Below are 23,133 nucleotides of genomic sequence, written 5' to 3' on the forward strand. Positions count from 1 at the left end.
CTCTTATATGCATACTGTTTACAATTCAAAAAAATCTATTTTCACATTCTATAATAGTCCTTAATGTATTTTACATATTCTCACTAATCCTAACCTAAAGTAACAAAAAAAACCTGCTAAATATATTAATCTTTAAATGTACTTGGTATGAAGAGGATCCATGACAACTAACAGCTACACAGACTTCTTTCAAGGAAAGAAAATTCAATGACTCCTCCTTCCTTATCTGCAAAATGCAAGAACAATCTTGGGACTAAAACAGAGTTAGGGAAGACTGAAGAGACAGGGGGTAAAGAACTTCCAGCAGCCAATCCCTGGTACAACCCAGGGTTCCCCAGCACCTCCAGAGTGACTCTTTGCGCATCACCGAGTGAGGCTGAAACCCCACACCCCACGCCAAAAAACAGAAGACAGAAAATTACATATCTTGGTTCAGATTAACCTAAAATTAGTGCTAGCACATTTACAGATGAGAAGTCTAAACTTTTCTTTATAAATTCATTGTTTTCCCATATACCCTAACTTCCTGGAAAACAGGAGTGAACCACCAACAATACCATGTTGGCACATTGTATAAATAAAAGCACCATAGTAGTGTGTGAAGGAGCCAACCAGATAACGGCACAGTGATCTACTAGTTAATTCTTTGCCCAAGCAGTAAGTGCATCATGGTTTCAACCCGACCCCACCCTGCAAAAAAAGAAAAAACAACCCTTACATAATAACTCAAAATCCCTAGTTATAATATTAGATAATGACTATAGACAACAATATTACATTTTATATATAAGAAGAATGATAACCCAATTAGCCCAGATTTTAACAATCAAAAAGTACATGTCAAGATGGGGGGGCTATGGAAAGGGGGGAGTGCGTGGAGGAGTATAGAGGGGATGCGGGGTGAGAGGAGGGAACCTGGGAATACTGGTGGCAGAAAGTTAACAAAGCTGGTGGGATGGTGCTAGAACACTATGTCTAAAACTCATCTATGAGTAATTTTGTAAATCATGATCCTTTAATCAAATCATTTTTTTCGGGGGGAGTCACACCTGGAGATGCACAAGGGTTACTCCTGGCTCTGCACTCGGAATTACTCCTGGCGGTGCTCAGGGGACCATATGGGATGCTAGGAATCAAACCCGGGTCAGCCTCGTGCAAGGCGAATGCCTTACCTACTGTGCTATCACTCCAGCCCCCATAATCAAATAATTTTTAAATAAAAATAAAACCCCAAAACAAAAATCTCTAAAACAACTTTCAGGATATATTTTTAAAATCAATAGAATTACTCATGAATCTCATAAATCTCGGAAGAAGTCAACTCTTCAAAAAAATTCACGGATTATACTAGTTACTGAGCTGAAAACTCTGGGGTGCCCTCAGGACGGGGATGGAGAGAGTCCCCACCCTGCCCAGTCCCAATAACGGCACTCACACCCCAACAGCTGCCATCATGCCAATGACACAACTCTGCTGCTTCATCACTACACAATGCTGAAATGCCAAACTTGAAAATTTTAGGTACACCAACCTTCAGGCTGAGAACTCTGAGGTCTTCTCAGAGCGGGAGTAGGCAGCCTCCCCTGACTCCCTGTACTCCTGGAAGTACAGAAGTAAACAGGCAAAGTAGAAACCTTTAAAAAATTGTATTAAAGAAAATAAAATATTTTCTAAAACACTAATATTTTAATTGGAAATTATTTAAAGTTAATAATTTTGTTAATAATTTTATAAAATTATAAAATTCTCTACAGTGACTGAAAAGGAAAAAAAAGAATCAGGGTCTTTATTATTTCAGTGGAGGGAAAGAACCAAAGTATGAGAAAATAGCAGACTAAAAAAAGAGAGCAAAGAGGGGTCAAAAACATTTTTAGTATTTTACCCTGGCAGCCACAACCACATCCTGCAAATGACGTCACATAAATTCACTTCCTGGTTAAATATTCTGGGGTTTCTGGAGCTCCCCACTGCATGTGCAGCAGTGCAACATTTCAAAGCTCTACAATACTGACATCCCAGAGGGCACACACCAAATTAGACGGGAAAGTAACATAGAGCCATTAAGTTTAATAAACAAAAACATTCAACTAGCAACAACAGCTTAATAAATCCTCAGACAAGGACTTAGAGTTCACATGGTAAGATACAACAATTTTCACAAATTTTCTTTTAATGAAATATTTTTTGATAAATCCACTAGCCATTTAACTCTAACAAGCTATACAGACTGTTTTGAGCCTGTTAAGGGAGCAGGTTTGCGAAAACACAGACAATGGTGGAAGGAAGGTCACACTGGTGGTGGGATGGGTGCTTGAATACTGAATGCCTATAACAAATGCATATGACCTACTTCGTAAACCACTGTGTTGAAATAAAGTTGAAAAAATGTTTTAAATAAATAGGAACATTGGAGAAAAATCAGTAGAATTAAATTCCCTACAATCTCAAGTTTAGAGGACTATTTCTTGTTGCAGTAAATATAGTCACCAGACAACAAGTACCAATTCAAAGAAAGCACATCTTTGAAACTTCTATTTGATAGAACAAAATATCTTAATATCTTCTGTTCAAACAACATCTTTATCGCAACCTAGCCCCAGTAGCTCATTATTTAATCAGAAACAAAGTTGAGTTCTTTCCACAGAACCTAGCATTTTTTTTCCCTCTGACTTTTAGGGGGCAGGGCATGTTTCCCTAGTGGTACTCAAGAGGCCTGTTATAGTCAAAAACAATGACAGAGGCAACAGCAGGGCTGCACCCTGTAATCAGGGAAGATAATGTAATGCCAAGAATCCAATGGGAAGGTCCATGCAAGGCAGGTACTTTGACCCCTAACTATGCCTACAGCCCCTATCATTGTGTTACTTGAATAGCATTTTGGAGTGGGGGAGGGGGAAGTGTTTGAGCCACACCCAACTGTGTTCAGGGCTTAATTCTGGGTTCATCAGTCAGGGATGCCTGGCAGGAGGTGATGGAAATCAAATCCAGGTCAGCGGTGCCCCGGGCAAACACACTATATCCTCTGTAATACCATTCCAGCCTTTTGAATGAATGGCATTTTGAGGAAATCAAGTTAAATTGAGGGGTAATAGCAGAAAGAGTATCACTGTATCACAGTTTTTCAAGTAAAATACAGACAGGAGAGAAACAAATCCATTCGTTAAGGAAAGTTCATTACTATACATCATTAGCATTAAAAGTTACAGAAGATTCAAATTACATGACAACAATGACAGTACTTCTCCTTACAAAGCACTAACTCCTGGGAACAAGGAAAAAACATGTTATTTCAATATAAACAAGTGGATTATTTTAAAGTATGATATTTCAAAATTAACAGCTGCTTAAAGGCACAAAGATAATAAATGAATAAGGAATCTATTCAGACATCTAACTCTAAATCCTAAACCAAGATTCACTACTAGTATGTTATCACTATACCTGACCAATTGTTTTTTAAGAGAAAAATCTCACCAAGACACTATGAGCAAGTCATAAGCAGGATCCTGGGTGTTAACCTGTCTACAGGATGGTGACCCCTGCAGTACCAGAAACTCTTTCAGTTCCCATAGATATTCTTAAAGCTAAAAATTTCACTTATTTCTGGCTTAAGGGATGAGAGCAAAGTCCCACAGCTTGGCAAGTGCAGTTGGATGAAGATTAGTCCCCTACTGTAGAGTGTATTCATTTGGATTTTTAGCCCCAATTTCCCATAAAACCATTACTGCACAACACCTATGGGGGAAAGATACTGATATGCCTAGTCTAGGTATCTAATAATAAGCAATACATTTTAGAACATAAAAAGGTTAAGGCTTTAGATTCCAATTTCTATTAAGATTTCACTCTAAATATCATCTCCATTTTCTTCAGGCTTTTTAACAATTCTTAGATCACAATTTAATTCTAAGTTCCAAAATCTCTTCAAATTTACTTCATTTTCTCCTTAAAGAATTCAATCAAACTCTCCAGTCTATTAACCCATATGATATCCATAAATAATATCATCTTTCAAAGACACCAGAAGTACTGTAAATGCCAAAGAAATAAGAAAACACACAATATGTATATTACCAAGAGTTTTATAAGAGACGGTGAAAGACAGAACAATGGGAAGGGAGTTCCAAAAAGAGCAAACAGGGAAAGAAGTAGTAAAAGTAATGTTAGCAAACTTAAGCAAAATAAACCAGAATTGAACCTCCATCAACTGTATCTCACAAATAAGAATAAAAGCCTTATTAGCCTTTGATCCCATTTCCAGAATTTTAACAAAATCTTTAAAAAAAATCAGGCACAGAAAATATAAACATGGCACTGCATAATTTTTTGTTCCCCAAACCCAAAGACACTGGCCATTGAAATCTGACTTTTTTTAAGTGAATAGTTTATCCTTGATTTCTGTCATCTTGCTACTAGGAATAAAGCACAAATGTATAAGCAAAGCTGTATATTGACTGAAAATAAGAAATGTAACTGACAGCATCAATGTCTATTTCATCAGTAGTGTGAAGGAAGAAACCAAAGAACAATAATATGGCCAGCAGACTAAAAGGAGAGTAAAAAAGGGTTAAAAAAAGTATTGGAAGGCAATAATTCAAACACAAATTTTCAATGTTTCCCACTTTGTCCATGATTCATGTCAATGTCTATGTGTCTATATTTAAAAACAAACAGGGACCAGAGAAATAGTAAGTACAGCAGGTACAGTGCCTGTCCTGTACATGCCCGACCTGGCTTGATCCCCGCATCTCATATGATCCCACAGCACTGACAGGAGTAACTTCTGAGTACAGAGCCAGGAGTAATCCCTGAGAAGATCTGGGGGTGACCAAAAAGCCAAAAACAAAACAAAGAAAAACCCACAGCTTAGCAAGAATAGTTAAGCGAGCAGTCACAGGATTGAATCACGTTATTATGAATGTCCATCTGTATTTATCAAAAATTTCACTTCTATCAAAAACACATGTGATTCAAAGTAACTCAATTCATCATCTTTTATATCAGTGCTCAACTTTAACTATTTTACTCTTAAGATAAGATTTCTTTATCTGTTAATCTCAAATATCTTAACCACCATCTGCAGCAAAATTTACACCTCCAGAGTTTGGGAAGGGTTTAATTCTGCCACAGAGTACAGTGCTATAATTTCAATTTCTCTACTATCACCCTCGGCCAAGAGTGTTAAACACCAGTTACCTTTCTACCTAAAAAAATTATGTATTCCTAACCCAGAAAACGTTAACACTGAAGCCTCAAATTGTTGCATTTCAATTATGAAAGAGAACTCAGAAAATTGTCCTATATGTTATAAGCCTATAATTTTGTAAAATATAAATGACTAGAAAAATAATCATATATCAGATATCACATTATTAAACTGCAGACATTTTTAAACATTTATTTAAAATGAACTTAGTTCCCTGCACACAGGTTACAACTTGTGAATGTGCACTACTGATCCCCTACACAACAAACAGTGGTGTTAAGGTATTTATTCCCAGTATATATAGTATTGACTCTTCAATGAGATTTGAGCAAAGCAGGAAAACATTCCTTTCTGTTTAGATTTTTCATACAGCACATAGCTGCCTATCATAAAAATACCCACTGATCATCTAACCACTTAGATGATTAGAATCAGCTATACAGCATCCCTGGGCTGAAGAGCTAGTGCAACAGGCAGGGATCCTGACTGGAAATTACAGCCTAGAAAGTTGGCACACGTCACAAAACTGAAATTTGTAGCAATGCTCATTTTATTTATACTGATCTTTTCCATCAGAAAATATGCTAATAAATCGCCAAACATTGAGAACACATTTGTAGTAACAGTTCCTTGTTATTTTATTTTACTGGAAGTTTTAAGAGAACAGTCTCACTTTAGAGTCCTTGTTCTAATTTCCAGGACAACTATTTTCTCAAAAATAAATATCAGTTAAAAAAAACAAAGGGAAAATTAATGTCAGTAGTTGTAAATCATACTTTTCAACCTAAAGATGTTGATCTTATAATCAACATATTAGGAATATATCAATATAACCAATATGCAATATAAACCTCACTTTAGGAATATGTATTTACTTGCTTCTATTTTGCTATCTACATCAGAAATGCTACTTAAGTTATTTTAAAAAGTATAAAAAGGGTTACTTTATTTTCCTTAAAGAGCTCGATAAGTTTAATTCTAGAGATTGTATCTGTTTTTCAACATTTTACTATTTCTTTCATAGTGAACGGCTTTATCTCCTGTTATTTCTCACTACTGCCAATATTGAATTCTGGTCTACATATAACATTTGGGTTGAGAAAACTACAAATTGATGAAAAAGCATTTATGGCTCAGGAATGTCTTGTAGGGCCTAGAGGGAAGTCTATAAAACTCTAACCTGTTATTTTGATGATCAATTCTACTTGCTTGGAAGCATTCTACAGTTAGATTCTTGTTCTTATCTATGCTTCATATGAGATACTATATTTGATGTAATTTATACCTGACCCCATAAAATGTTTTGTTTTGTTTTGTCTTGTTTTTTTGTCTTGAGAGCACCCAGTCTTCTTGAATTGCATTTAAACTGTCACTGAGACAAGGTGAACAGACAGGACACAATTAGGGATATGTCCCAAAAGGAAGAAATCACCTGGATGGAAGGTCACAGGGAGAACTAGGTGGTGCCTGATCACCTGGATGGCCCAGGCCCTGGGGATCCAGCCACGAAAAGCTAATCATCTCAGCATCCCCTCATTTTAATGGCCCATATTCTTAGAGCCTATTAAAGAAATGCTCGCCCACCTAAGTTGTTAAAAAGGTATCAAATGAGATGGGCTTCAGCCTATCTTTAGAATCCTGACATAGAAGAGTAAAGCAGGGAAGCTTCTGATCTGGGAGCTCCCCTGCCTGACTGCCTTACTCTCTCTTTCCATTTCTTTCCCGGAATTTGGCCATTTGCTCTCCTGTGTACCTTGCTTTTAATTTTGACTGCTTGAGCACAAAAACATGAATGTCTGCACTCACTACTTGAAAACATCTGATCACAAACCTCCTGAAATATACCCTAAGCCAATTTCAGTTTTCTAAATTTAAAAACAGTACATTCCTGGGGCCTGGGAGATAGCTCCAGTAATGAAGCAAGACTGGGCGGTGCAGGATCCTGCAATGAATCCCTACACCAAATGCCCACTACTGAGGGGGTGGCAGCCCCCTAAGTCTGTTAGGAGAGGCCCCTATTCAAAAGAGTTATTTTTAAAAAATTACTTTTTTAGGGTTATTCTTCCATTACTTAGAAAATTGAATTAGTTGTAACTTAACAGTAACTTCCACCAGGACTTACACTCTCCTGAATACCATTAGTTACTTCTAAGTCGAACCAAATATACCACCGTCTCTAGATTATTAATAACATACGGATTCTTATTAATACACAAAAGTACAAACCTATAATAAAGGTTCCAATTCTACTTGAGATAGAACATATCCCTAATAAAACACTTCAAAACCTATGCATGCTCTATCAGTCACAATTCCAAATAAAAGGAAATTTCAAATATACAGGCTTTAAACTCGTTTTTAAAAGATAAGCCAATTAGAAAGTTGAAGGTTTTAAGTCTGCCTCATAATGCAGAATTTAAATTAGGGTATAAATTATTAATAATTGGACAAAGTTACTCGTAATTCAAGATAACACAACCAACACACCTACACAGCAGTAGGTCACATTCACAGAAATGACATATCTTAAAATGGAAAACTTTAAAAAAGATAAAGAAAATGAGCAAGAGTAAGCAAAAGTTTTCCACCCCCCCCCCAAAAAAAAAGGAAAATCTTGCATTCAAAGATAAGGCTTTATCTAAGAAAGAAAAAAGGATAAACAAAGGCAAGAAAAATATAGTTCACAAAAATTCCACCCTCCCCTCCACTTTAGAGAATCCTGAGAAGTTCTCATATATGACCCCAACCAGTATCATGGACTGATTCCATTAGTTCCACATAAATTTCAATTTTACCTACCTTTCTTCTCTGAGAGATGTTGAGGGCACCAAAGTCATTAAACAAGGATGAAGCAGGTGAAGTTAGAGAATCTGTGGAAACAATTTTCCACACAGACAACTCAGGTAACCCACAGATCTAATAAATGTTTAACTTGACAATGATTATAGCAATAATAACTTATCATATACCATAGTAATTAAATTGAATGCCTCATATCACAGTGCATTTTCAAATATTTCCTTAGTGAACAAAGCCCATATTATAGAACACTTCATTCATACAACACTCAGTACATTTATTCAGAAGATACACATACTAGGATGCATCTATTGCTTAGAACCAAAAAAATAAAAAATCAGAGAAAAGATGACTCTTAACCATATTATTAGTAATGTGTTTATGAGAAAAGTCAGTCTATTCGTGGTAAATGTTTGTGTTATTGAGGGGAGCCGAGGGTAGGGTAGTCAACTATATTCTGAGAGATCAGACTATAGGATGTTAACCCTTAGGCTGAGCTCTCAAGTTATCTACTGTACATAATATTCCTTTTCTTCCTGCAATAGAGGTCAGAGTTGCTAGTGCCTGGGGACCTGGAGCTACTCCCTAGTGATCCTGGAGTCCAACAAGAGTTCAGTGACGTTTACACTCTATGGAGAGAAACCCAAGCAGTGCGTGGAGACCACTAGGGCAGCACTTGAAGATACAGAGTGGAGACACAACTCAGATACAACAAGATAAACACTTGTTTATCTAAAGCTTAGCACCAGGCATTTGGTAAATCTTATCTTAAAAAATAAGGTCTATATTTTAAAAATACTAATGTAGAATGCTTCATAAAGACATGAAAATGTTTCAAAACATAAAATATATTTAATTGGCTCAAAGTTCTATTACTCTGAAACCAGAGTTACAAACATATCTGTATCTCTAAAATGTTTCTCACTTAACAAATGTGAAGTGTTTCTGAATAGGTATATATATAGTATACAATAAAATACTTTAACTTAATTTCTGATCTTTAATCTTACACTTCTAATTAAATCATCTGTGAAATCCTAAAATAGTGTAAATGTCCTCACTACTTAAAACTCTTTGGTAGATTATTGCTTAATCTATTTTCCTATGGCTCAATATTTCTTGTCTTGTCCTTTATTATAATTGGAATTGATTTTATATAGACAATAATACAAAGAGAAAGAAGAGATAGCAAGACACAAATTTTTATATAATGTAGATATACAAAGCACTTAAATTTAGGCTATTCAGCTATTAAGCTCTGATAAAAGTTTAAAGTCAGCATATAATTTCTATTAAAAATCTAAAAACTGTAATGCTACAAAGTTCATTTTATTTACTGCAAGTTTTTATTTACTATAAAAGAAAAAACACTCCCTTTATTAGCCAAAAAAAACCACAAAAGGTTCAAATTTCCAATGGTGATGAGACTGGACACAAAAAAATTAACTATCAAAAAAATAGCAAGCAAATTCTTATTCTCATTATTACTTATGTTTTACTGATGTAGAGCATTAACTCTTAATTGTTATGTATCCGGGATGAGGCAGGGGACTGAGTAACACCCAGCGGTGTTCAGAGCTTACTCTTGGTTCTATGCTCAGGAATCACTCCTGGAAACACTCAGGGGCACCATACGTGGTGTGGAGATCAAACCAGGGTTGGCCACAAGCAAAGCAAGAACCTTAACCCCTGTATGATTTTTAGGCCATTCAATATTATCTATTTCTAATAAGCATTCTTGAACATTTATTTTTAGAATAAGATTCACCACAAGGTATCGCAAAATTCTGTGTCAAAAGCTTAAATGTCTGCATCCTTTAAAATAATTTCATGACTAAGGATGTTTCTAAATGAAGCATATAAAGCATAAAAACACATACCTCATTAAAATAGTTAAAAGAAAAATATAAGTACACTTAACTATTTATTTATGAAAATAAGCAGTGGAATTCTGCTTATGAAACACAGATAATATCATTTTAAAGTTATTTAGGAGCCAGGGATACAGTTCAGTGGTAGAGTTCATGTTTTGTATGTATGACACTCTGGGTGCATTCCCTTGCACCAAAATAAACAAATATGTAGGATGAACTTCACTGTTATATTTATATATGGCACAGATATATGTGGATCAAAGAGGTCATTTAAATTTTTCTCTTCATACTTATCTATAATTTTAAAACTTCTACAACAGACAGATTGTTTTTACAGGAGGGAGAGGAGGAGGGAAAGAGTGCAGGGGTGGGAGGGTGCCATTGAGGGGGAGAGGCAAAATAAGGAGACCAAGTCTTACCGTGGCCTGCATATGGCTTGGCACTATCATTTAGAAGGCTTGGGGAGCTGTTACTATTAGTCATTCTCTGAAAAACAAAATTCATAGACAGAGTCAATGAAAAAACATTCATAATTAACAGATTAAGATTGATCATCTTAGCTTCTTTCAATCTGTCTTTCACATTATACACATTGCAATATCCCTATTAACGTTAGTGAATTGCAATAATGTACACAAAAACTCCAGATTCTACTTCTAACACACTAAATAAAACTTTACTCTCTAGGGGCCGGAACGATAGCACAGCGGGTAGGGCGTTTGCCTTGCACGCGGCCGACCCGGGTTCGATCCCCGGCATCCCATATGGTCCCCCAAGCACCGCCAGGAGTAATTCCTGAGTGCAGAGCCAGGAGTAACCCCTGAGCATCGCTGGGTGTGACCCAAAAAGCAAAAAAAAAAAAAAAAAAAAAAAAACTTTACTCTCTAATCCAGAATTTAAAACTAAAGTTTGCAGAACTATTTCAAACTGTGTTTCCATAATTTATCTACCATACAAAATAATATGAAACTCCTTTATTATTAAAATAATAACTTTCCTGGTCCAAAACAGTTAAACTCCAGTATCTATCTGAGGATATAAACAATGATGCATAATGTTAGTTACATCTTTTCCCAATGCATAAGATGCTTCATGTTTTTAATTTCTATGAAGTTTGGCTATTCACTTATTTCTATGTCCCAAACTTTCTTAACATACTCTACATCCTGACTTCCCCATCCTGAAAGGCCCTTAAAATTGTCCAACTGACAAAATGGAAGAGTGTGGAACTAGTCTTTACCCCACCCTAATCATCCGATTCACCACCCTACCCAACTCCATCCATGAAAAAAGCCTCCCTAACACCCAAGAGATAGTAGGTGGGCTTATTCTCTACCTTCTTCCAAGAATCCCATCTCCCACCCAGCAAGTTTAGGAGGAAGTGAAGACTCTGTTTCAGGCCATTGGAATATATTTCACTGTTCAGTGACATAAAAATGCATATTAAATACCTGCATCAAGGGATACTTTGTTTCTACAGGGCTTCCAAATCCATTGACTCCAATAAAGCTGGTACTGAAATAGGAATCTGTGAGACTTGTTTCACTTAAAGCACCTCCATCTAGTCCAGGAACTGAAAGAGAAGGAAATTCAAGTATCTAAGTTATTTTAAAAACCACAAAATATTGATGTAGCTTCTGTACTTCCAAAGTTTTTTAAGTCTTCAACCTCCAATAACCTTCCTTTGGGAGGAAGGCTTCCAGCAGAACCAGGGGGCCCAGGGATCATGTCTGGCTAGCAGACCCCAGGGCCATGCCCAGAAGCGCTCAGGATGCTATGTAGTGCTGGTGTGGCTCCAGTGCTCTGAGATATTTCCCAAGCCCCATCACACTCATTGTAATTTACCTCCTCATTACCAGAAGCAGAACAAAATAAAATTGGCTATCTCTAAAAATGCATTTAAATTTCTTTCTCATAGACTGTTTTTTCCTCACAGGTGATATTTTATTAGTTATCCAAGCACAATCTGAAAAAACTACTATACCGTGCTTCCACTGTCCTCACATTTTTAATTTAACTTTTGCAAGACAGTGTTTGTATTAAACCGCTGTAATTTTTCCATGATTCTTCATATGGCAAGCAGAGGCAAATTTCTCAGGACTGCTTCTAGGAGTTGGACTAGAGCGATAGAATAGCAGGTAGGGCGTTTGCCTTGTATGTGGCCGACCTGGGTTCGATTCCTCCACCCCTCTTGGAGAGCCCAGCAAGCTACCAAGAGTATCCCACTTGCATGGCAGAGCCTGGCAAGCTACCTGTGGCGTATTCAATATGCCAAAAACAGTAACAAATCTCACAATGGAGAGGTTACTGGTGCCCACTCGAGCAAATCAATGAACAACAGGATGACAGTGTTACAGACAGTGCTTCTCGGATCACATCTCATGAAACAAACCAGCAGTCTCACATTAACGTAATTCAATAAAAACCATTCTGCAGAGGCAGTGATGGGATGAAGTTTAGGAATACTGACAAGTTGCTGATTTTAGTATAGGATAACTATTTCTAACTGGCAACACAATCTGCCACATAGTAATAAAGTAATTGACAGCATGTTTTACATGCAACTTTCTGGTGAGTACTTGGCACAGTTATTTTCTAAGTGACTGATTAATTACAAAGCTCTATACACTTTAAAATGAGCTTAACTGCAAGGAAAACTGCCCTCCTCCAGGCAGAGTCACTGAGAACTGCCACTAAGAACCATGAACTACTGCCACATCCATGAAGGAGTAAACTCTTTTGAAAATGCTGCAATGTGGACCAAGGGTATTATGACCCACAGTGTTGTAAACCCTCAAACTCAATGTTGATAGGAGTATTTACAGTATTTGTAATCCTTCAAACTCCTTTTAATCTAGGTTCCTCAAATGTTAAAAGGAAGTATGAAAAACAGGGCCTTTGGGAGGCCCTGATTAGAGGCAGAGTCCTCAAGAATGGGATTAATTTTCTTACTAAAAAAATTCCCACAAAATGGGGTTGAAGCATACATAGTACAGTGGGCAGGGCATTTGCCTTGCACATAACCAACTAAGGTTGGATCTTTAGCATACCCTATGGTCCCCCAAACATCGCCTGGAGTAATTAATTCATCACTGCAGAGCCAGAAGTAACCCCTGAGCATTGGTCGGTGTGACCCCAAAACAAAACAAACAAATGCATTTTAAGAAAGAAACAACTAGATGAAAACTGAGTGACACCAGCTGGGGAAGCATTTTCCTAATATGATACTAACCCCTAAGTAAAGCAACAGTAGCAACAACAAACAAGTGGACAATATCAAACTACAATGAGTCTACGCAGCAGACAAAAAGTATTTCTGAACCACATCTGGATAAAGGGTCAACAGTCAAATAATCAACTCACACAACTCAGCAGTGTGTGTGTGGAGGGGGGAACTATTAAAAATTGGGTAAATAACTTTCTAAAGACATACAAAAGCCAATAGGATCTTTAAAAAGATATTAAAAATCTATTAGAATGGCTATTAGAATGGCTGTTACTGAAAAGTTACAATGTTCAGTGAGGCCACAGAGAAAAACTCTTGTGCAAGTGCTGTTGGTGGAAATGCAAATTGGTGGTGTCACGAAGAAAAAGAGTAAGGTTTCTAAAAAGAATAATAATAGGGGCCAGAAAGATAATACAGTGGGTAGGACATTTGCCTTGCACACACCTGACCCCAACTCAATCCCTGGCACATATGGTCACCCAAACCCCTGAGCACAAAACCAGGAGTAAGCCCTGAGTTCCACCAGGTATGACCTAAAATCCAAAATAAATAAATAAATAAATAAATAAATATAAAACTACCTTATAGCCAGCAATCCTTGGACTTGACACTCCAAGAAATCACCAACCTTAGATAAAAGTTTAAGTATTCTTTTTTTAGAGATCCTTTTTTTTAAAAGGTTACAAAGAACAGACTCATGTCCTACTTAAAACATGGGATTCTAAAGTGAAGAGGCATACAAGTGCTTTTTTTTTTTTTTTTTTTTTTGCTTTTTGGGTCACACCTGGCGATGCACAGGGGTTACTCCTGGCGATGCACTCAGGAATTACCCCTGGCCGTGCTCAGGGGACCATATGGGATGCTGGGATTTGAACCCGGGTCGGCCGCGTGCAAGGCAAACGCCCTACCCGCTGTGCTATCTCTCCAGCCCCTACAAGTGCTTTTAAGTCCAAATGACAAAGGTATAAGGAGACACCTTGATTATCAAGGAAAAATCAAGAAATTCCAGTGCTTCAATTTCTGGGTTTTTTAAATCCACTTAAACTCTAGCCATTGCTATGAAATAATCATTAGCAGTGCACTTTATACTACTACTATGAAAATTCTAGTACCGTCTCCATTATTATAATTATCATATATCTATGAACTAATAATCATCTGAGCAACTGTTGTATAGATATGAATTTCAAGTCTGAGGAACTATCGCAGTTGATATTCTTTTTATTTTGCAAGACAACTTGCCCAAAGACACAACCTAATGATAGGAACTGAGAATCAAAATAAGCTCCCCATTGACTGCACTCATTTGTGGAGTGTAGGGTAGCATCACATGAGGCTGACAGCCAAGGACAGTAGATACAAGGGTCAGGGGAATTGCCCCATAGCTGGAAGACTGCTTCATGAGCAGAGGGGAGAAGGCAGATGGAATAGAGAAGGGATCACAAAGAAAATGATGGCTGGAGGAACCAGTTGGGATGGGAGATGCATGCCAAAAGTAGATAATGGACCAAATATGATAACCTCTCAGTGTCTGTGTTGCAAGCTATAATGCCCAAAAGTAGAGAGAGAGTATGGGGAATATTGTCTGCCATAGAGGCAGGGGGAGGGTGGGAAAGAGGGGGTATACCCGGGATATTAGTGGTGGAGAATATGCACTGCTGGAGGGATGGGTGTTTGATTATTGTGAGACTGTAACCCAAACATGAAAGCTTGTAACTATCTCACGGTGATTCAATAAAATTTAAAATTTTTTTTAAAAATTAAAAAAAGGAGAGAGATCACGATGCCTGAAATTAAAAGAAAGTTTATCTTGATCTCTGACTTAAAAAAAAAAAAAAGCTCCCTATTAAACTCAAAGCACCTTATATATAATGGAGGAGGCAGGTACAGGGTGGGATTCCCAAGGTGCTCAATAGGCATGGCCTCTGGCTTTCAGCCAACTAGGTGGGAAGTCCTGTCTGAAGCATAACAATGATGCCCTACACAACTCAGACAAGGGAACACCAAGTAAAATGTGGTCGGAGGTCATGTGGGGGAAGGGTGATGCGGGCCAAATGTAGACTAGAGACTAAACACAATGGCCGCTCAACACCTTTATTGCAAACCACAACACCTAATCAGAGAGAGAGAACAAAAGGGAATACCCTGCCATAGTGGCAGTTTGGGGTGGGGGGAGACGGAACTGGGGAGGGTGGGAGGGATGCTGGGTTTACTGGTGGTGGAGAATGGGCACTGGTGAAGGGATGGGTTCTCGAACTTTGTATGGGGGAAACATGAGCACAAAAATGTATAAATCTGTAACTGTACCCTCACGCTGATTCACTAATTAAAAATAAAAATAAAAATAATTTAAAAAAAACAATGATGCCCTACAATACTGGGGGTTATTCAGACCCACCCAGCCCCCACGACCCCTAGCAGAGCAGGGGATTGGAGGGGGGGCCTCCAGATTTGCACTCTCAAGGCTGGAAACAATGTAACGGCAGGAAGCAAATTGAGGTCAGCCACAGGCAAGGTCTGCACCAAATTCCTATACATCTCTCCCACCCTCATCTTACAAAGAGAGTCATTCTCACATCTAAGATGGACCCAGATATGTTCCCTGGTAAGGTGGGGGGGGGGAAGTATAAATAAAAAGGTAATGCTTCAAGCCTTCTGTGTGAAATGATCATGGGCTACAAACTCTGAACAAAAGAAGAATTTTTCACTACCTACAGTAACATACAAAAATGTGCAAGACAATCATCCACTAATAAAAACCAAACTCACAGCTAAAGTCTCTTTCTTCGGGGCTGGAGCGATAGCACAGCGAGTAGGGCGTTTGCCTTGTGCCAGGCCGACCCGGGTTTGATTCCCAGCATCCCTGAGCACCGCCAGGAGTAATTCCTGAGTGCAGAGCCAGGAGTAACCCCTGAACATCACCAGGTGTGACCCAAAAAGAAAAAAAAATAAAGTCTCTTTCTTCTCTTAATGAATGAGCTTAGTTTTTCAAAAGCATCACACTGGATCATAGGTATTTATCAGAGGAATTCTAAAGTCAAGTAAACATGGAAAATGCCGGGGTGGGGATAGTACTAAGTCTTATTTCTTTATTGCAAAACTTCTCTGAGTCTGCTTGTACAATGTGAACTATAACAATACAAAAAGGAGATTAAAGTGCTTCCCAAATTTCCTGGACCAGGTCTGAAGTCTGGATTATGCAACAAATGGATTTATCAGTGGTACCATCAATAGAATCAAATAATACCTTATAAAGATGAAATAATACATCTAACATTATCTTTATATGACCACAGATAGCTAGCTGAATGCATGCTGTGCATGGGAAGCCTTAGTTCCCTCCCCAGAATAGTTCTCTGATGGGGCTGGAGCGATAGCACAGTGGGTAGGGCGTTTGCCTTGCACGCGGCCGACCCAGGTTCGATTCCCAGCATCCCATATGGTCCCCTGAGCACCGCCAGGAGTAACTCCTGAGTGTAAAGCCAGGAGGTAACCCCTGTGCATTGCCGGGTGTGACCCAAAAAGCAAAAAAAAAAAAAAAAGTTCTCTGAGCTCAACAGTCCCCTGCAGACTTCCCGGAATACCTAACCTAAGTCACGGAGTCCCCAGTTACCACAAGGTGTGGTCCAACCCCACCCCTCCACACACACAAAATGGTATAATGAAATTACACAAAAACAATAATGAATACAATCCTTGTATTTGTGATGACCTTTCTGTGCAGATCTGTCAAGAACTCAACTGTATGTTCCCCACCTACCTAAAACATGGGTAGTGTCTCTACCCAACATGGTGATAACCAAAGGAGCCAAAAAAGCCTTTACTATAGATATCATTATGCTGTGAGCACTTTCTAAATTATTTAAATCTTGTTAGGATTTTATGGATTATATATTATCTTTCTTTTCTAATCCATTCAACAACTGTTATAAATTCAACTCTGCTCCCACAATTCCTGTTAAACTTCTAAATTCAGTCCCTCAAAATGAGGCCTTATTTGGGTGTAATATCACTGCAGTTAGTTAAGATAAGGTCATTAGGGAGTTCCAAAACCAACATAACTTCACAGAACTGAAGGAAATATCTTCTGAAAATATTCTTCCTTCTTCCCAACCCCCCACCCCACCTAATCAATTGTACGAATCAGTTCTCTATTGTGTTGACCTTTGTGGCTACCGTACTATGTAACTTTAAGTTCCACATGCAATATACTGTTTTATATATATACACAATCACAACACAATTTACAGACATATGTATATATCATTACCCATTTTGGCAGCAGTATCAGAGATGAGATAAAAACAGAGCTGTCTGAGCAGCAGTATCAGAGATGAGATAAAAACAGAGATGTGATAGTACCAAGGGTAGTGCATTTGCGTTCCATTGTGCTGACCTGGGTTTGATCCTGGGCATCCCATATAGCCCCCTGAGCACCTCCAGAAGTGATTGCTGAATTCAGAGCCCTGAGCATGCTGGGCATGACCCAAAAAGGCAAAAAGCAATAATAATAATAATAAATAAAAATAGAGCTGTCTGATTTTACAAGTTCCCAAATCCCACTACACTCCATCACTGTCAGTCCTAAGATCCAAACAAACATTCATAACTGCTTATTAAAAGTTGCTAGCTAGATGTGTAACAAATATTTTTAAGCTTAAAATTCATTTACCCTTAATTCCTTCCTCTAATTCATCTCCACATAGCTGCCTCCCCAAAACTCTCTCAAAATGTTCCCTACTTCCATTAATCAAAATCAAGTTCTTAGAACTTCTCCCTTCAACATAGCTTATTTCCACCTCATTAAATCATTAAATTAAGCTCCAAGGGGTTGGAGAGATAGTATAGTGAGCAGGGCACCTGCCTTCCATGTGGCCTACCAGGATTTAATACATGACATGTCATATGGTCTTCTGAGCACTGCCGGGAGCAATCCTTCAGAGCAGAATCAGGAATCAGAAGTAACCTCTGAGCATCAATGGATGTGACCCACCCCCCCAGAAAAAAAAAAAAAAAACAGAAACAAAGAGTGTAGGGGGGTGGGGAGGGTGGGCAGCAGCAGACTGTGAGATAATTCCCCAACAAACAAACAAACACACACACACACACATCATTTGCATAAAGTATCAGACTACTCAAGAAACAAGCTTATATTGTTTTTAAAACCACAAGATCAGGGCTAAAGAGACAGTACAGGAGTTAGTTAAGGTGTATGCTGCCAACCCCAGTTAGTTCCTTGGCACTACTGGTGACCCCAAGCACTGCAGGGTGAATCCCTGAAGGTCCCCTAGTATTGCTAGCCCAATAATTCCTCGAATCCCAGGGCCTTAGTAGAACTGCACTGATACCTTGCATTACACCAGCCCACTGGGCCTAGAATCGCTGGGATTCTAGGCCTCCTAAACCCATTAGAAGACCCTTACACCTCAAAATTTTAAATGTAAGGTCTATCTGACATACTGAACCTATGAACTCAGCAAGACTATACCATGACTAAAAAAAGTACTATGAACCAGAAATCAGATCCTATCTTTATGAAGTAGCTGAAATCCTACTGTTCACCCAGAGTATTCACATACATGTCAGTGTATACAGTTATGTCTCAGTATATACAGTATAAATAGTGCATACAGTATATATACCCAAGAGTATATACAGCATATACATGGGAATATATAGTTTACTCACTATACAGTGTATATGCAGAATCTACACAAGTGCATCTACACAAGCATACAGTTTACAGTATATAAACAGTACATACAATGTATATATCCAAGAGTGATTGCTGTTTATCTACTCAGCATACAAAGTATATACAGTGTGTATGCCCAAAGATATACAAATTTTATCTACTCTGTTTATCCAGTATATAGTGTGTATGCTCAAGATTTGACCTGAAACTGTTTCAATACATACACTATTCCTCAGTCTATCAGAAAGGAACAGATACAGACAGATGATAGCATAAGACTCTGAGGTACACTATGCATGCTACAGGCCTTCCAAGATGAACTAGCTACAAACTGGACCATAAACAACTAAATAAATTGAGCTCTTGGGTGAAGCTATTTAATATTTAGTATGGTCCATCTGATTACTTAATAAAAAATGCCTTCCAATAAAAGTTTCAGTTTGGGATCTGTGCCAAAATAACTGCTTTTTCTACATAATCAAATGCTGCCAACAAAGCAATAAGCATTTCAAAACCTGCTGCTGCTCATTTTCTCAATAAAATGCCTTAAGACTTTATGGCAGAGAAAAAATTGTTTCTAATAGCAATTTACTCGTGCAAACTATCCATCCAAGATTATCTAAACCTATGGTTTACTTAGGTTTAAAACAAAGAATGCTGTTAAATTCTTCTTTGCGGGAGGAGCGGGGGAGACCCATACATGGTTCTGGGAATTAAACCCGGGCAAGCTCTTCACCCGCTACACTATCTCTCCGAACCCTGGTGTTGAATATTGCAGAGAACTGCCTAACATGTATTTCCAATTCTTTAGTAGGCTAACACAGGGTACCTTTGGATTCGTCTTCTTTGTTGTATAGTAGCATTATAGGTATTATCCCAATTATGAGATACTTAATTTAAATCATACAGAAATATGGTTAAACGATATCACAAAATATCATTAACAACCGTTTATTTCTCTATGTGTTTTCTTAATTTTTAGGAGGAAATTTAGGGGCCAGAGAGATAGCTTAAAAGGCTAGACGTATACTTTGCATGCAGGAGTCCCGAGTTCAGTCCCTGCACCTCACGGTGCCCTGAGTACAGAGCAGTTCCTAATCCCCAGCAGGTGCGACCCAAAAACAAAAATAAATTACACATACTGTTTTGTAACCAGTGCCCCCCATCTAACAATACATCAAGCACGTAAGTGTTCACTATCCTCCCTACATATTCTCCTACTGTACCATGACATCTCTGTTAACAGGAATTCACTGCTTCCACTTCTTACTACCCTTTGAATCACACTACAATAGCACTGTAGCACTGTCATCCCATTGTTCATTGATTTGCTCGAGCGGGCAGCAGTAACATCTCCATTCTGAGACTTGTTAACTGTTTTTGGCATATCAAATATGCCACGGGGAGCTTGCCAGGCTCTGTCGTGTGGGCAGGATACTCTCGGTAGCTTGACAGGCTCTCCGAGGGGGACAGAGGACTCGAACCCTGGTCAGCTGCAAGCAAGGCAAACGCCCTACCCACTGTGTTATCACTCCAGTCCTCACACTACAATAAGTAACATTATACACGTATCTTAGGTTTCTGTACCGTAGCACTGTACCATTGTCATCCTGTTGTTCATTGATTTGCTCGAGCAGGCACCAGCAAGTGCCCAAAACTAAATTATCATGAAGGATATAAACATTTCAAATTTTGTAAAAGGTCACACCAGTATACATTTCTATCGGGATTTATTACAGTACATTTTCTTTGCATACCCACACCTGCAATCATTTTTACCCTGAAGTCAAAAGGCTTAAAGAAGGCCTAAAGCTCAGTGGTAGGGATGTAGTTCAATGGAAGAGCACATGCTTTACATATTTGAGCCCTAAGTTCATCACTGGCACCACAAAACAAAAAATGTTTTAATTTGCCTTTAGTCACTTGTTAATGAAATTAAGTTTTGTTTTGTTCGGGGAGGAACACCTGGTGGTATTAAAAGGACAATTCCCGGCTCTGTGCTCAGGAACGAGAGTGACCCCTGGCAGTGCTGGGGATTTGAACCTGGGTCACTGCTGCCACAGCTACATGCAAGGCAAGTGTCCTTCCATACAATCTCTCTGGCCTCTAAAACTGAGTATATTTACACACATTTATACATACTATTGGTCATCTGTGTTTCTTCTGCAAATTGCTGGTTCATTTTTAAGTGGGTCATTTATTTAGATCTATACTGACTTATCCAAGGGAGGCTAATAGAACACACTTTTCAGTTAATGACTTAATTCTAGCAAGATATGCTGTATCAGAGTAAGAGGGTTTACATTCAACCCTTGAGACTGAAGAAAGAGGGTGTACAGCCAACCCACAACCCATGTTCAGTCCCCAGCACTGCATACAGTCCCCTGACTGAGTACAGACACAAGAGTAAGCCCTGAACACTGTCCAGGTGTATGTGTGTGTGTGTTGGGGGGGAGGGGAGAGAGAGAGAGAGAGAGAGAGAGAGAGAGAGAGAGAGAGAGAGAGAGAGAGACTGAAGAAAGAACATGAGCCTTGATGAAAACAAATGTAAACGGGCCAGATAGGTTTACAGGTCTGATGGAGCTTGCCTCGCATGCAGCCTATTCTGGTTCAAACCCCAGTACCATATGGTTTCCAGAGTGCCACCAGGAGCATCACTAGGTGTGGCTAAAAAGCTTGCAGATGTGGCTAAAAAGCTTGCAGATGATAAAGATAAAATTATATAGATGAGTAATAGTACAGCAGGCAAGGCATTTGCCATGAATGCAGCCAATCATATGGACCCTGGCACTCCATATGCTCCACCAAGCCCTTCGGAATGATCCCTGAACACAGAAGTAGGAGTTCTTAATTCCTGAGTAGTACCAGGTGTGGAGCAAAAAGGAGGAAAAAAGCTTTTATAAAATCTATTTTAAAGAATACAAACCTAATTATAAATCCTACCATTTACACAAATACCTCGATAACTTAGCCACTGAGGAATGGGAATGTGGCCCAAGAGTAATGCATGCATGCATGCATAAGGCCCTGGGTTCAATACCCAGCAATACTAAAAATAACAAAGAAAAAATAAAGAATAAAAGAAAAATGGTGAAGTATTCGAATGCTAGTTGTAAGAATCAAATAGAAAAAAAATATCCACATGAAGAACATTTAAAATGATGGAAAGTGTGTGTGTGCATGTGGCAAAGAAGGGCTCAAGTGCCATTTTACTATTCTTCCTTCTTCCAAGAATAATTTCACTGCATAGATATGTGAGTCACTTACAGAAATCACATTCCCCAATGATTTCATCCATTTCCACATTTGCATGTGTGGACTAATAGCTTAAAGCTTTTATCTCAAAAACTCAAGATTCATAGCTATCTGCCACCTCAAAATCCAACATTTGCATGCAACATGTCCAAAAACCAACTGAGCTCTCTCCCTACTGACTTCAGCCTTCCCTATCTCATTCATGACAACTTCCATCCATGTTTCCACATCCACTTGCTTTACCTGCAAAAATTATGTGTTATCTGACCAATACTTAATATGTCCACAATTACTGTCCTGCCTAACTCGCCTCCCTCAGTGTTAAGAATCTCCTAAATTTTCTCCTGCCCTCCTTCACAAAGAATCCTATTCTAGTTCTAGTCCACACCTACCTGGGAGCTGCTTGCTTAAAGGCACCTCCTGCCCTTTAAACCATCTTCCACATCTTCCACAATTAACACTTAAAATCTCACTCATCATCCTGGGTTTGATTCCCAGCAACGGAAAGAGTGAGGGGAGGGAAAGAGTGAGGGGAGTGGAGGAAAGGGAAGAGAGGGGAGGGGGAAAAAGAAAACCAAAAACATATTCCTCTATCATGCCCATCCGTTCAGAATATAAAGGTCTTGGAACCAGAGCGGTAGCTCAATAGGCTGAAGAGACGCAGCTTTATTCCATGCTGGAGACCTGGGCTCACTACCTGGCATCACGTTAAGCACTGTGAGGGGCAACCCTGAGCACTGAGCTGAGTAGTCCCTAAGCACCGCCAGAATATAGCCCCAAAAAAACCACCTTTCCCCCTCCCCCATGCTTTTTGGGCCACACCTGGAGGGTGTTCAGGGCTTACTCCAGGCTTTGTGTTTAGGGACCACTCAGGGGCAGGGCTTTGCGGGGGGTTGGAAGGGGAAGAAGACCATATGGGGTTTGCCAGGGAGCAAACCCAGGTCAGTAACTTGCAAGGCACACTCAACCCACTTTATCATCTCTCTAGCCAATAGACCAACTTCTGACTAAAATGAAAGAAAACCTAGTGGTGAGAAGATAGCTCAAAGTTCTGAAGCAACTGCCCAGCATGCAAAAG

The 23,133-nt window shown here is 38.8% G+C and overlaps 1 protein-coding gene across 6 annotated transcripts in view; it reads right to left on the reverse strand.

Annotated features, from left to right (window-relative positions):
• Positions 1-23,133, reverse strand: part of PAN3 (poly(A) specific ribonuclease subunit PAN3) — a 135,693-nt gene that overhangs the window by 100,415 nt on the left and 12,145 nt on the right. For all 6 annotated transcript variants that reach the window (XR_008629289.1, XM_055132246.1, XM_055132241.1 and 3 more), the window contains exons 2-4: positions 11,331-11,452; positions 10,299-10,365; positions 8,006-8,076 (exon numbers count right to left, since the gene is read on the reverse strand). Coding sequence is in view for 5 of the 6 variants with exons in the window: in XM_055132246.1 (XP_054988221.1) it covers positions 8,006-8,076; positions 10,299-10,365; positions 11,331-11,452 (260 nt within the window). In the remaining variant the exon portion in view is untranslated. The remainder of the gene's footprint in view (positions 1-8,005; positions 8,077-10,298; positions 10,366-11,330; positions 11,453-23,133) is intronic.

The sequence above is a fragment of the Sorex araneus genome, chromosome 1 (assembly GCF_027595985.1).
Source record: "Sorex araneus isolate mSorAra2 chromosome 1, mSorAra2.pri, whole genome shotgun sequence".
Classification (NCBI taxonomy): Eukaryota; Metazoa; Chordata; class Mammalia; order Eulipotyphla; family Soricidae; genus Sorex; species Sorex araneus.